Consider the following 14,537-nt stretch of genomic DNA (forward strand, 5'->3'; position numbering starts at 1 on the left):
GGATTGCCGCCTGATTGCCGCCACCGCCGCCCTTCCGCGGCGTGTTTGATAGAACCATGGACGTCTATCCGGCCGAGTTTGTCAACCACTGCCTGCCGCTGATGCTCGTCGGCGGCCTCACGGTCGCGCGCGAGGACACGGTCGCGTCGCCGCTCGACGTGGCCGCCGCCGACGCCGGCCAGGTCGCCGACGCGGGCTTTCCGGGCGCGGCCAGCCTGCTGAACGCGCTCTGCGACGGCCCCGCGGGCGAGCTCTGGGAGCCCAGCGCGGCCGCCGGCGAGCGGCGCGGGGCGGCGCTGTTCCGCACGCTCGCCGTGGGCCGCGAGTACGCGCTGCCGGCCAAGAAGGACGGCACGCGCGCGCACTCGCCGCTGTCGCCGCTGTCGCCGGGCTCGCCGCTGCACCCGGACGGCCTGATGGCGCCCGAGTGGGTGCGGCGGTACCGCGAGGGCGTGCCGTCCGTGTTTGTGTCGTTCCACCGGATCTACACCGAGGACGAGGACGCCGGGCGGAAGCAGGCCGCCGACGCCGAGCTGACGCGCGAGATCAACGGCCTGCGCCGCCAGTTCAACGAGCGCGGGATCCGGTTCGTGGCCGTCGTCGTCAGCGCCAAGACGATCCTGCAGTCGGCCGACCTCAACGACCGGATCGCGCTGCTGCGGCGCAGCACCGGCCTCGACGCCAAGACCGGCCTGTTCTTCCTGCCGCCGTACAGCCTGGTCGAGATCGCGTCGTTCGTGCGCGACCTCAAGCAGTGCATGTACCCGTTCGCGCTCGAGTTCTACTCGTCGCTGCTCAAGCACGCGCGCCGCAAGAAGAACCGCAGCGCGCCGCCGTCGCCGGTCGGCGAGCCGCCCGTGCCGCCGCTGGCCGTGCCCGGCTGGAACGTGCGCTACGAGTACAAGCAGGCCGTGTTTGCCGAGTTCCGCCAGGAGATCGACGTGGCCATCAAGCTCTACGGCCAGGCCTACGAGACGCTGCTCACGCTCTTCGACGTCGTCGACGTGGCCAGCCCGCGCTGGAACGAGGCGCGCCTGCTGCTCGACACCATCGCGTTCAAGATCCTCAAGTTCAACCTGTACCAGGGCCAGCCGGTCATGGCCCAGAAGGTCTTCAACGTGCACGTGGACTCGGTCACGACCGTGGTCCACAAGCGCGGCTCGCGCTTCGCGCTCGACGGCTTCCACGTCTGGAAGGCCCGCCAGTACCAGCTGCTGGCGCAGCTGCTGGACCACGTGCCCGAGAGCGTCTCGCCGCGGTCGGTGCCGTTCGCGGGCGTGGCCACGCCGGTCGGGCCCGACTTCCCGTCCGCCAACGTGCTGCACCACGCCGGCTTCCAGTACCTGCAGGCCGCGCGGCTGGCCGTGCAGCGGCCCGCGGCCGGGCACGACCTCGGCGACCGCCGGCCCGAGTACTACGACTTTGGCGACGCGGCCGCGTGCTCGGCCGCGGCGCTGTCGCTGCTCGAGAGCGCGTTCGGCCGCTTCGGCGCGCCGGACGGCCTGCCGACGCGCATGCAGTCGTACGTGGCCCACGAGATGGCCGCCCTCAACGCGGCCGCCGGCCACCACGCGGACGCGCTCAAGCACTTCAAGATGGTCGCGCCGCAGTACCGCGACTCGCGCTGGGTCGACATCCTCGGCCCGGTCCTGGCCGAGACCCTGCGCGCGGCCCACGCCGTCGGCGCGGCCGACGACGTCGCCCAGACCGGCTTCGAGCTCCTGCACGAGGACCTGGCGCCGTGGGCGCCCGGCCTGACGCTGGCCACGCTGCTCGACGGCCTGCCGCCGGCCGACCGGACGCACGACGTCGGCCCGGCCGTGCTCTCGATCCTGGACGTGTTCTACTCGTTCCAGACGGCCGACGTGCACGTCGCGTCGCCGTCGACGAGCCAGCTCGTCGTCAAGGCGCGCCAGGCGGCCTCCGTCGGCCGCGTGGTGCTGCAGTCGCTGACGGTCGAGTACGCCGACGGCGTCGGCGCCGTCGTCATCGAGCACGCGCCCGCGCCGCCCGCCGTCGTCGCCTACCTGGGCGTGCTCGACATGGCCGGCAGCCCCGGGTCGTCGGCCGGCGGCCCGACGCTGCGCGCGCGCGCCGACCTGAGCTTCGCGCCCGGCCAGCTGCGCGTGTTCGAGTTCAGCCAGCTGGCGCGCGCGCTCCGCAACGTCAAGGTAAGTCGCAAGTCGCCCGCGGGCCGTCTGACCCAGGCCGCCACGGTCGCCGCCGTCTTCGCCGAGCCCGGCTTCCGGCTGCGCGTGCGCACGCCGCTGGCGCCGCCGTCGCCCGACAACGACGCGCTCGCGCGCTGGTGGATCGAGGCCGCCGGCACGGTCGTGTCGCAGAAGCTCGTCAACCCCCATCCCCAGCTGCTCAAGTAAGTCCCCCGGCCGCCGCGCTGACGCCAGGGTCCTCCCGAAGCTGCCCCACGTCAACATCCGCTCGGCGTTCAAGGGCGCGGCCTACATCGCCGAGACGCTCGCCGTCGACCTCCAGGTCATGAACACCGAGGCCGCGGCCATCTCCGGCGAGCTCTCCGTCAAGGCGTCCACGCTCGAGGGCCGCACCGCCGTCGACGTCTACTGGGGCACGCCTGGCACGACCACGCTGGCGGTCCGCGGCCTGCTGCCGCAGATCCTCGGCGACACGCCCGCGCTGGCCGAGACGCTGACGGTGGTCACGCCCGGCGAGACCGCCGACCTCGTGATCGAGGTCGCGCTGGCCTACCACCTCGCGTCCGAGCCCGACATCGTCATCCACAAGGCCCACACCATCGACATCCCCGTGATCTTCCCGTTCCACGTCTCGTACGACCTCAGCCCGCGCATCTACCCCAAGCGCTGGCCGTCGCCGTTCTTCGTGACCGCGCTGGACGCGCACTGCCCGCCGATCACCAAGCGCTGGTGCCTGGCCGCCACGATCGACGCCGTCGACTTCCGGCACGTCGAGGTGCTCGACTACGACTTCAGCATCGGCAACGCCGTCGGCGTGGACGCGACCATCGTCGACCGCGAGCCCAAGGCGCTCACCAAGGGCGACGGCGCGCTCGCGGCGTACCACCAGAACTTCATCGTGGACGTGACCAACACGGACGCGGTCGAGCGGCGCAGCACGGTCGCCGAGGCGCACATGACGCTGACGTGGCGCCGGCTGGGCGCCGCGGCCGCCAACACGTTCACGCTGCCGGTGCTCAAGATCACGCTGCCGCTGCTGGAGCCGCGCGTGCTGCTGTCGGTGGAGGGCGCGACGTCGGACCTGGTCCACCTCGTGTACTACGTCGAGAACGCCACGAGCCACATCCTCACGTTCTCGGTCACGCTCGACCTCAACACGGACCTGGTGCTGCCGTACCCGGTGCGGCACCAGCTGCGCCAGCAGTACTCGGCGCAGGGCGCGGACGACGACCTGGCCGGCCGCGCCAAGGCGCTCGAGCTCGACGACGGCGGCCGCCAGTCGCCGGTCCAGACCGCCAACTTCAACTACGCCGGCTCCAAGCAGGTCGGCGTCCGCGTCCTGCCGTACTCGTTCCGCCGGCTGGACTACAAGCTGCAGCCGCTGGTCACGTCGGGCTGGCAGCGCGTGCCGCTGCTGCGGGTCTACGACACGCACTTCAAGAAGTCGCTCAACGTCATCCCCGCGTCCAAGGACTTCCGGATCGACTTCAAGAGCGGCAGCGTGATGGTGCAGCTGACGTCGGTCGAGCGCACGACGCCCACGCGTCCCGGACACTAGCAATGCATTAGGTGCGGATCATCCACGCGACGTCGTCGTCGTTGCGGAACGCGGTCTGCACGTCCACGTCGCTGATGTTGAGCCGGATGTGCTGGTAGCGCGAGCCCTTGCCGCGCTGCTGGACGACCACGCCGCTCTCGACGAGGACGGCGATGGCGCGCAGGAAGCCGGCGACGCGCGCGCCGCAGCGGTCGGCCAGCCGCGGGCACTGGCCGGGCACGCCGCCGCCCAGCAGCAGCGCCGTGTGCGCGCGCAGCCGGCCGGCGCCCTGCAGGTGCGTCTTGAGCGTCTGGTGCACGCCGTCGATCGAGTTCTCGGCCACGCCCGTCATGTGCGCGCGCGCGATCAGCGCCAGCAGCGCCAGCTTGCACGTCAGCGTCAGGCTCTGCAGGAAGCGGACCACGGGCGACTGCGTGGCCTCGGCGATGGCCTTGCGGATGTGCGCGATCGTCACGCGCGGCAGCGCGGCCGCCCCGTTGGCCGCCGCCGCCGCCAGCCCGCGCGCCGGCGACCCCACCTCGGCCTCGCTCAGCTCCACCGCGCGCCGGCAGATGTCCAGCGCCCGCCGCGCGTCGCCCGTCACGCCCGCCACCTTGCGGCTCGCAAACTCGATCGCGTCCCGGTCGAAGATGTTGCCGTTGGCCGCCTGCAGCCGCACCTCGATGATCTGCTGCAGCTGCGTGTGCGTGTACCCCGGGAACTGGATCCGCATCAGCCCCAGCCGGCTCGAGATCTTGTTGCTCAGCATCCGCTCCGGCAGGTCCATCGTGTTGGCCACCGCGATCACCACCAGCTTCGACCCCGGCAGCGTCGGCCAGTTGAAGAAGTTGTACATCACGTCCTGCGACTTGGTCGCCAGCTGGTCCAGCTCGTCCATGAGCACCACACTGCGTCAGCGCGTCCCCCCGTAGACTTACATCGGCCGCTCCACCAGCACCGGCCGCTGGAACTCGTCCTCCAGCAGCCGCAGCGCGTGCGACGCGATGATCCGCTGCCCGGAGATCGCCTCCCACAGCAGCTCGTACGCGTAGATCGGCTGCGTGACCTTCATGCCGTTGATCTCCACAAAGTCGAACCCGTTGTTGGTCAGCAGCAGCGACCGGATCACCTCCCGCACCGTGGCGGTCTTGCCGGTCCCGGGCGTCCCGCTCACGTAGACGCAGCACCCGGTCTCCTCGAGGATCGCGGACTCGAGCACGGCGTGCAGCTCCCGGAACTCGCTCTGCCGGCACGGCAGCGACTCGGGCACCGACGAGACGTGCAGCCGCGACCGCAGCGACTGGTGCGGCGTCACCGGCGGCGTCAGGCTGTTGGTGTGGTACAGCGACGCCTTGGGCGTCTGCGGCACGCGGCTGGGCAGCGGCGTGATGCGGATGGCCGGCCGCGAGTGCCGCGACGGTGTGCGCGGGACCCCGTCGATGAGGGCCAGCCGCGACGGCGATTTTGCGGGCGAGAGCTTGGTCGGCGACAGCTTGGACGGCGACAGCGCGACGCTGTCCATGCGCAGCCGCTTGGCGTTCTCCTTGTCGTGCCGGGGGGTGATGTCGTCGACTGTGAGCTCCTTGAGCGGCGAGAGCGCTCGTTTGCGCGACGGCGTCTGCGGCTCGGCCTGCGCCGGCACCGCGACGGGCTCCGGCTTGGCCGCGCGCCGCGGCGTGCGCCTGGGCGCGGCTCTGGGCGTGGGCGAGCCCTCGTCGGCGACGCGCAGCCGCAGCCGCGACGGCGTGGCGGGCGCGGCCGGCGAGGGCGCAGCGTCGACGGGACTGGCCGAGCCGGACGACCCGGTTTGGACGGCCACGGCCTGGACGGCGGCGGGCTCGTCGGTCTGGCCGCCGGGGCCGACGGCGGGGCCGCTCGCTCGCTCGATGGCCTGGTCGCTGGGGCCATTGGCCTGGTCGCTGGCCACACTGCGGGCCTTGTCTGGCCGCTCGTCCGTCTCTTGGTGCGTCTTTTCGTCGGCCGTTTCGCCCCGCAGGTCCTGCACCGGCGCCTTGCCCGCGCTTGCCCTGGTCCGCCGCGTCACCGGCGCCGGCGCCCGTGCTGCCCGCGCCGCCCGCGCCGGCGTTTGACGCGCGGACGGCTCGTCCGCCTTGTCCGTCCGCCGCGTCCGCCGCGGCGTGCTCGCGGCAACCTCCTGGTTCTCCGCCGCCTTGGCCGACGGCCGCGTCACCCGCTTCCCGGCAACGCTCGCCGGAGAGTCTGCCATCTGCGACAGCCGCTGCGACCGCCGCCCGGGCGTGGCCTCTGTGGTCTCGGTCATCGTGGATGCTGTCAAGCGGCGCCTGCGCGCACTAAATCGCGACGCGTGTGTCACGTGGGCGCGCGTCCCGCCGCACGGCGTGCGGCGCTTGCTCGGCTGCCTTGGATCTCGAGCCGCACGGCGTGCGGCGCAGCCGTCGGCCTGATTTCGGCGGCCAGGCGTGCCTGTTTACGGGAGCTGCCAGGACGGCTGCCAGGACGGCTGCGAGGGCGCGCTGCGAGGGCGCGCTGCGAGGGCACGCTGCCCGCCGCTGGACCTGCCTGTTGCAGCGCTCTGCCCGAAGGGCAGCCACCCTCGACGGAGTCGCCGCCGGAGGCTAGTCGGCGCGTGCAGAACGAGCCGCACGGCGTGCGGCGCTGACGTGGACGCGTTTGACCGCGCTGCGTACCGCGGCCCCTGCTACCGCAGCGTTCTGCCCGCGGCGTCCTGCCCGAAGGGCAGCCACCCTCGACGGAGTCGCCGCCGGAGGCTTGTCCAACTGTGCAGAGCGAGCCGCACGCCGTGCGGCGCTAACGTGGGCGCGTTTGGACAGCGACGCGCCCTGCCTACCGCTGCGTGCTGCCTACCATGACGTGCAGCGTGCTGCGAGTCCGGCTGCCGCAGCGCCCCGCCCGAAGGGCAGCCACCCTCGACGGAGTCGGCGCCGGAGGCTCGTCCGAATGTGAAAACGAGCCGCACGGAGTGCGGCGCCGACGTGGACACATTTGGACAGCCACGCACCCCACCTACCGCGGCGTGCTGCCTACCGCGGCGTGCTGCCTACCGCGGCGTGCTGCCTGCTGCGAGTCCGGCTGCCGCAGCGCCCTGCCCGAAGGGCAGCCACCCTCGACGGAGTCGCCGCCGGAGGCTTGTCCAACTGTGCAGAACGAGCCGCACGCCGTGCGGCGCTGACGTGGACGCGCTTGGACAGCGACAATCGAGCCGCACGGCGTGCGGCGCCGACGTGGACACATTTGGACAGCCACGCACCCTGCCTACCGCGACGTGCTGCCTACCGCGGCGTGCTGCCTGCTGCGAGTCCGGCTGCCGCAGCGTCCTGCCCGGAGGGCAGCTACCCTCGACGGAGTCGCCGCCGGAGGCTTGTCCAACTGTGCAGAACGAGCCGCACGCCGTGCGGCGCCTACGTGGACGCGTTTGGCCGCGCTGCGTACCGCGGCGTCCTGCTACCGCAGCGCCCTGCTCGCCGCGACGTCTGCCCGAAGGGCAGCCACCCTCGACGGAGTCGCCGCCGGAGGCTCGTCCGAATGTGAAACGAGCCGCACGCCGTGCGGCGTCTACGTGGACGCGTTTGACCGTGCGTACCGCGGCCCCTGCCACCGCCGCGTCCTCCCGCGGCATCCCGCCCGAAGGGCGGCCACCCTCGACGGAGTCGCCGCCGGAGGCTCGTCCGCCTCGAAGCGCGAGCCGCACCCCGGCGCACAGCCCACTACGAGCGTGGCGGCGACCGCGCGGATGTGCGAGCCGCACACCGTGCGGCGCGCACGTACGCCAAGCGCAGAAGCGACTTTCACATGCAAACGTTCATTAGAACCGCAATCACGGCCTACCAGCAGGCAGCCCCTGGGCGCCGTGGCCGTCACGCCACGTCCGACGCGGACGACATGACTTTCTGGCGCAGGACTGAGTCAGCGGGCCCGGGCGCGCACTTACCGTCCTCGACGACCTTGAGGTTGCCCAGCTTCGTGTTGACAATGTTTTCGAGATCGGTCAGGTTCTTCTGGAGCGTGTTGACCTTGGCGCCGTAGAAGGCCATGGCGTCCGCCGGCGACTTCTCGACGTAGTAGCCGGTGCCGACGTCGACCAGAACGGTCTGGACGTCGGCCATCGTCCCCGGCACGTACAGCGAGTTGGTCAGGGGAACCAGCAGCGGGCGGCCGTCGTTCTCGTCCTTGAACGTGGTCTGGACGGTGCCGATGCACTCCTTGAACTTGGTCTGGGCCTGGCGCAGCTTGGAGAACGACTGCGAGAGGTGGTCGACCTCCTGCTCCAGCTGGTTCTTGACCTCCGACAGCTGCGGCGCCGACAGCGCGGTGAGATCGACTGCGGTCAGCGGCGGACGGCGGGCCCGTACTTGTCTTCTGCGCGGCCTTGTCCATGGCAATTGCGCGGCGATCTGTCTCCCAGATGTGTCGAGCTGGGCGGTGCGGCGTGGTGTTGGGCTTAACGTCCAAATCCTGAAAATTTGTTCTCACCCCACGACGATCGACCAGCGACCAGACGCCAGCGCGAAGACAGCCCGGCACCGGCATCCATCTGCCATCCATCATCGCGCAGCCCGCAGGCCACACGCCGCCCACGATGGATCCGTCGGACCAGGTCGAGGTGAGTGGCGGCGGAGACACGCTGACGGCAGACGCTCGGCAAGCGCACGCGCGCGCTGTTCGGGCCCGAGTACGGGTTCTCGCTCGATGCGAACGATGCGATCAGGTACGTGGGCGCGCGGGCGCGCTGACGGCAGCAACCGGCTGAAGCTGGCGAGGAAGTACGAGAGCGAGTGGAAGCACGTGCAGGAGCTGCCGCCGCACCTGGCGGCCGCCGCGGCCGCCGCGGCCGCGCGCACGAAGCGCACCGGGGCCGACGAGCACAAGGAGCTGGACCCGGTGATCCGCGAGTACGCCGAGGGCGCGGGCGCGGGCGGCGGGCCGGCCGCGGAGCCGTCCAAGGCGCTCGCCGTCCGGCAGTCGGACGGCAAGGCGTACACGCCGATCTCGACCGCGCTGGCGATCCCCCAGCAGCAGAGCGCCAGCGAGCGGCAGAAGGCGATTGCCGCGCGGCAGAACAACGTGGTGCAGATCAAGCCCGAGTGGCACGCGCCCTGGAAGCTGATGCGGGTCATTTCCGGCCACCTGGGCTGGGTCCGCAGCGTCACGGTCGAGCCCGACAACCAGTGGTTCGCGACCGGCGCCGGCGACCGCACGATCAAGATCTGGGACCTCGCGACCGGCACGCTCAAGGTCTCGCTCACCGGCCACATCATGACCGTCCGCGGGCTGGCGGTCTCGCCGCGGCACCCGTACCTCTTCTCGTGCGGCGAGGACAAGATGGTCAAGTGCTGGGACCTCGAGCAGAACAAGGTCATCCGGCACTACCACGGCCACCTCTCGGGCGTGTACTCGCTGGACCTGCACCCGAACCTGGACCTGCTCGTGACCGCCGGCCGCGACGCGGTCGCGCGCGTGTGGGACATGCGCACCCGCATGCCCGTCCACGTGCTCTCCGGCCACAAGGCCACCGTGAGCTCGGTCAAGTGCCAGGAGGCCGACCCGCAGGTCATCACGGGCTCCATGGACGCCCAGGTCCGGCTGTGGGACCTCGCCGCGGGCAAGACCCAGACCGTGCTCACCCACCACAAAAAGTCCGTCCGCGCGCTCGCCGTGCACCCGACCGAGTTCACGTTCTCGAGCGCGTCCGCCGACAACATCAAGCAGTGGAAGTGCCCCGAGGGCGCGTTCATGCAGAACTTCGAGCCGGCCCACAACGCCATCATCAACACGCTCTCGGTCAACAACGACGGCGTCATGTTCTCGGGCGGCGACAACGGCAGCATGGCCTTCTTCGACTGGAAGTCCGGACACAAGTTCCAGGACATCCAGACGACGGCCGTGCCGGGCTCGCTCGACGCCGAGAACGGCATCTTCGCGTCTACGTTCGACAAGACCGGCCTGCGCCTGATCACCTGCGAGGCCGACAAGTCCATCAAGATATGGCGCGAGGACCCCGAGGCCACGCCCGAGACCCACCCGGGGCTCGAGTGGCAGCCGCGCCTGGCGCGCCGTCGGTATTGATGTAATATATTGTACCATACAAAGGCCCCGGGCCGCCCGTAGCCGCGGCCGGCGCCGCAGCCGCAGCCGGCGACCCGTCCTAGCTCGCTGCTGCGCCAGCCGCGCCGGCGGCGCCCCCGCCCCGCGGTCCCAGCGTCCGCAACGTCTCGTCCAGCCGGTCGGCGCGTTCTGCCGTCAGCCCCGTCGCGCCGCCACCTACCCTTGAGCACGGCCGCGTTCGCGTGCGCCGTCTCGAGGTCGGCCAGGATGACGCCGGTCATCATCCGGACCGACTCGAGCGACGCGCGCAGCGTCTGCAGCGCGCGCAGCTCGGCCTCGGCGTCTGTGTCGGCATCCATGGCGGCGCGAAAGACGCGCGCGCGATTTAAAAGCGCGTCACGTGCCGCGCCGCGCGCGGTGCGGCTCGGCAGCGCGTGCGCTGGACCCCACGTCATCGCGGCTGGCATCTCCGCGGCCGCGGGCCAGCTGGCCGCCGCTGCACCGCCACGCTGCGCTGGCCGCCGCCCGGCCCGCCACGACCGCAGCCGACCCGACCACAGCGGTACGCCGGGTACGCCGGGTACAGGGGGTACGGACGGTACGGCCGGTACGCCTGCCCGTGCACGCACGGCCACCCGAGCGCGGGTTACGCAACGTGGCGCCCGCGTGCGGTGCAGGTCACCGCGCCGCTTGTCGCGTACGCGCGCGTACGCCAGTGGCTGCCCTCGCGCACCGCCGCTACCGACCGTGGCTGCTCTCGCCAGCGACTCGAGCCGAGGCCACGGGCCGCTGCACGCTGGCTGCCGCCGCTTGGCGGTCGTCACAGCCATGCTGCCAGCCTGCTAGCGACCGCGACGAGCCCCCCCCTCGAGGGTGCCAGGTGCCGTGCCGGCCGGGGGTGCGGCGGCGCTCTGGGCAGCGGCTGCCAGATCGGTCCAACCGGTCCCAGCCGGTCTCAGCCGGTCCCAGCCGGTCCCAGCCACCCCCATCGCCCCGGGCCGTCCCTGCCGGCCGCCGCTGCATGTCTCTGGGCCGCGTTACACGAGCCCTGCAGGGACGCGCCGGCCGCGCGCCCGTCTCGCGCTGGAAGCGCCATTGCCGATCCTGGCCTGTGTTCATGCGCCCCTTTTTCGGGGTCCACGTTGCTGGATCCTGTACCGGGCCACTGGCGCGGGCCACCGCAGCGGCGCCCCTGCTTGACGGTGGGTGCCGCCGTGGCTGGTGTTCTGTCTCACCACGTTCAGCCGCGCGCGAGTGCGCCCAGCCGCGGCCGTGCCCGCGTGAACCACGGCTGGATCTCCGGCGGCGGGCGGGTCTGTCCACGGGTGCGAACTGCCGCGCGGTCTTGGCTCGCTGCGACCACGGCGCGCCAGCCAGTGCGGCGGCGGCCGCGTTCGCCGGGAGACCGATCCGTGGACGTCCGATGGCGTAATGCCGTCCCAGCCGCGCCCTTGGGCCCTACCAGACTAGTGGTCCGCAGAGGCTGGCCAGCACTAGTGCCTGGTCGCCAGGCACCATGGCTCAGTGCTGCTGTGGCTCGGTGGCTCGGAGGTACGCAGTGGCTCGGTGGCACGGTGGTACAGTGGTATCCATCGATACGGCGGCTCTGTGGCTGACGCAGTGGCTGGCCCGCAGTCCGTCCAGCGGGCCCTGCCGGGTCGCGGCCCGCCGCGCGCCGCGCCGCCGCCACCAGTGGCGCATGCGGTCCCGTGGCTAACACTCTGGCCTGCTGCCGCCCGCTGCTGCTGGCGACCAGCCCGCAGCGTGATCGTCCACGCGTTCGTCAGCGGTCTCCCGCGGCCGCTGCCAGCGCGTCCCAGCTCGGCGCGCACCGCGTTCCCAACACACCCGTCCAGGCCGCTCCCTCCCTCCCCCCCCGCGCCAGCCCAGCGCGTGCGTGCGCGCCATGCCCACCCGGGCCCGCGTCGGAACGTCCGCCCGCCGGTCCGCGGCCGCCGGCTCGGGCGGCACCGCAGAACAGCGCACGGATGGCCGCCGCCCTAGCCTCGCTGGCGCTAGTTGCCGATCGTGTGGCTGGTGCCCTCTGCCGTCGGTACCCGCCCAGCACCGGCTCGTCCGGCCCGCGACGGCTGCCCCCGGGGTCAGCGGACCACTGACAGTCCGCGACACCGAGGTTCGCACGGCGATGCCAAGAGATGGCCGTGCGCGCCTGGACATGCCACACCATGGTCGCGCCGCGCGCTCCGGACCGCCGCCGGCGTCCGGACAACGCCCCGCGCGTCTGCCGGCTCCCGCCACGGCTCGCACTCCCTGTCTCCCGGCACACCCGTCACATCGCGCCGACGAGCGGCCGCGACCCCCGTGCGCTCCCCCGTCCGGGGCGGCCGGCCGAGGGTGCCGCAGGGCGCGCGGCGTGCGGGAATTCTGCACGTGACGGTGTCTACCGGCAGCAGGGATAACGGCGTTCGCGGGAGCTAGCCCGATCGGGCACATGCGGGTAACGCCGCGTGCGTCAGCGGCTGGTGTGACACGCAAGCGGGCGTACCGGCAGTACCAGGTACTGAGGCGCGGCGCCGCGTGGCGGTGCCTATCTAATCTGACCGCATGTGCGGCGCCGATCGCGGACCCGCCGGGCGGCCGCCCTTCCGCCGGCCCCGGGCGGCCCGGCCCCTGCGCGGTTGACGGCTAGCAGGGCTCTCGCCCCCCTGGCTGTTTAGCGACCGTGCGGCGCGAACGCGCCCGTCTGGCGAGCCGCCCCCCGAGGTCAGGGGGGCCCGTCCGAGGGCTACTCGTAGGCCGGCCGGGCCGGCGTCTGGGGCGGCCCGCGCCTATCTCGGGTCCGGTACGGTGGCTAGTGTGCGTCGCACACACCAGCGCACGGTACCCGAGGCGCACCATTAAACCTTGGCCGGGGACTCCACCGCCGTTTTGCAAACCCGCGCAAACCGTCAGGGCAACGTAGGGCTGGGTGTTTGTGGTAGACATCGCGGGGCGGGTATATATACGGCAGCCACGGCAGTCCGAAACCCTGGACGTATATAATTAGCATCCGGCACCCGAAATCGAGCGCCAGATCCGCGATATCGCAGCACGCAGAATGGTTTCGCTGTTCAAGCCGTATCCGTCGCCGCCGGCGACCGGGTACTGGGGTCCCCAGACGTCGACGATCGACTGGTGCGAGGAGAACTACGTGGTCTCGACCTACATCGCCGAGGCCGTCAACACGACGACCAACGCGATCTTTGGTGAGTGGGCGCGCCCGCGCGGCGCTGACCGGCAGTCGGCATCGCCGCCTACGCGATCCACAACGCGGTCGTCCAGAAGCACGAGGTCCGCTTCATCCTGACCGCGCTCGGCTTCGCCCTCGTCGGCATCGGCTCGTGGCTCTTCCACATGACGCTCCAGTACGAGTACCAGCTCCTGGACGAGCTGCCCATGATCTACGCGACGTGTATCCCCACCTGGGCCGTCTTCTCGTACAACCGCAACAAGCGCGACACCGTCCTGCTCGGCATCTATATCTTCCTCGGCGCGTCCATCCTGACCGCCGTCTACCTCTACTTCAAGGACCCGACCATCCACCAGGCCGGCTACGCCGTGCTCAACGCCATGGTGCTTATCCGCTCCATGGTCCTTATCGTGACCAAGATCGAGGACGCCGAGGCCCGCCGCAACATGTGGCGCACGGTCTACACTGGCATCCTGACGTTCCTTTCCGGCTACGGCCTCTGGATGATCGACATCCACTTCTGCCAGTCCCTGCGCGCCGCTCGCCGCTCTGTCGGCATGCCCCTCGGCTTCCTGCTCGAGGGCCACGGCTGGTGGCACATCCTCACCGGCCTCGGCGTCTACTACTACCTCGTCTTCCTCGAGTACCTCCGTGTCTGCCTCATGGGCCGCGACAAGGACTACGACTACATCTGGTCCAAGGGCGTGTTCCCGCACGTCGACCTGAAAAAGAACGCGACCGAGAAGAAGGCCAAGTAGCCTGCCCGCGTCGCTTTTTCCGGCCGGCCCCGCCGCCCCATGTGTATACTTACCAGAGCGCCGTCGCGCCTCTGCTCGCTTAGCTCCTGGTGTTGTCTTTCGTTCGGCCTCCGGGCCCTGGTTATTTACGACTCACGATCTTTGCCTCGACACATCTGTTGCTATCTGGTCTCGGGCCCTTTGAACTACTGTTTAGCCTTTTTGGAATAACCTGCCCCCCGCGCGGCCGCGACCGCGCCCGTAGCCGTAGTGATGTCATGCCCGGGGCCCCTGAGGCGCTGCCGGCCCCTGTGGCGGCGCGCCGCAGACCGTGCGGCGCGGCGCGCCGCACGATCCCTAATCCCTAAATGCGGCACAAACTCTCGTCGTATCCACCACCGCTCGCGCCCACGGACGCCCAAATCCTCGCCGCGCCCGTCCCCGCGCGCCGCATCCTCTGGCCCGCCCGCCGTCGCCTGCCGCCGCCCCGGCCATCCATCCATCCCCGCCGCCGGCCGCTGCCCCCGACTCGGCCCGCCGGAATCCAGTTTTTGCGCCAGGCACGACCTCGTCGCTCGTTCACCGACAGCCATCCGTCGCCGGAATTGCGCTCCCCGGCCTCTCTGACGCCCTGCAGCTGTGTCCCGGTGCCGCCCACGGCCTGAGCCTGCTGCAGCCGCTCTGCGGCGCCGCCCCTGCTGACCGCCCGACGACGTCCTCACGGCCGGCCCAGCTCCCGCCTCCGTCTTGGCCAATGCGCCACAGCCACCGGCCTGTGCCCTGTTCCTGATCCTAGCAGTCGCCTGTGACCCTGCGCTCTGCCTCTACTTGGCCGTTCTCGTTGTTTGCATGCCCAT

General features: G+C 71.2%; 5 protein-coding genes across 5 annotated transcripts; 3 read left to right on the forward strand and 2 right to left on the reverse strand.

Annotated features, from left to right (window-relative positions):
- Window positions 1-56: 56 nt before the first annotated feature.
- Window positions 57-3,729, forward strand: V1510DRAFT_426274 (Gryzun, putative trafficking through golgi-domain-containing protein; the record flags this gene model as incomplete). The annotated part of the gene is made up of 3 exons (XM_066935150.1): window positions 57-2,171; window positions 2,208-2,374; window positions 2,406-3,729. The coding sequence occupies 3 exons, from the start codon at window positions 57-59 to the stop codon at window positions 3,727-3,729; spliced, it is 3,606 nt and encodes a 1,201-aa protein (XP_066788814.1).
- Window positions 3,672-5,366, reverse strand: V1510DRAFT_395024 (P-loop containing nucleoside triphosphate hydrolase protein). The gene is made up of 2 exons (XM_066931859.1): window positions 4,647-5,366; window positions 3,672-4,616 (listed from the first exon to the last, which is right to left on the reverse strand). Exons 1-2 carry the CDS (start codon window positions 5,228-5,230, stop codon window positions 3,737-3,739), a joined length of 1,464 nt encoding a protein of 487 aa, XP_066788815.1. The 5' UTR covers window positions 5,231-5,366; the 3' UTR covers window positions 3,672-3,736.
- Window positions 5,367-7,565: 2,199 nt separating this feature from the next.
- On the reverse strand, window positions 7,566-8,085 carry V1510DRAFT_403371 (Prefoldin; the record flags this gene model as incomplete). Its single annotated transcript, XM_066932166.1, has 3 exons — window positions 7,566-7,609; window positions 7,640-8,029; window positions 8,061-8,085. The coding sequence occupies 3 exons, from the start codon at window positions 8,083-8,085 to the stop codon at window positions 7,566-7,568; spliced, it is 459 nt and encodes a 152-aa protein (XP_066788816.1).
- A 421-nt stretch (window positions 8,086-8,506) lies between these two features.
- On the forward strand, window positions 8,507-9,856 carry V1510DRAFT_417616 (pre-mRNA-splicing factor prp46). Its single transcript, XM_066933979.1, has 2 exons — window positions 8,507-8,526; window positions 8,631-9,856. Exon 2 carries the CDS (start codon window positions 8,815-8,817, stop codon window positions 9,772-9,774), a length of 960 nt encoding a protein of 319 aa, XP_066788817.1. The 5' UTR covers window positions 8,507-8,526; window positions 8,631-8,814; the 3' UTR covers window positions 9,775-9,856.
- Window positions 9,857-12,525: 2,669 nt separating this feature from the next.
- Window positions 12,526-13,940, forward strand: V1510DRAFT_417619 (ceramidase). Its single transcript, XM_066933980.1, has 2 exons — window positions 12,526-12,959; window positions 12,995-13,940. Exons 1-2 carry the CDS (start codon window positions 12,812-12,814, stop codon window positions 13,699-13,701), a joined length of 855 nt encoding a protein of 284 aa, XP_066788818.1. The 5' UTR covers window positions 12,526-12,811; the 3' UTR covers window positions 13,702-13,940.
- Window positions 13,941-14,537: the final 597 nt, after the last annotated feature.

This window comes from Dipodascopsis tothii, assembly GCF_038497935.1.
Source record: "Dipodascopsis tothii strain CBS 759.85 unplaced genomic scaffold V1510scaffold_16, whole genome shotgun sequence".
NCBI lineage: Eukaryota > Fungi > Ascomycota > Lipomycetes > Lipomycetales > Lipomycetaceae > Neoaidaea > Neoaidaea tothii.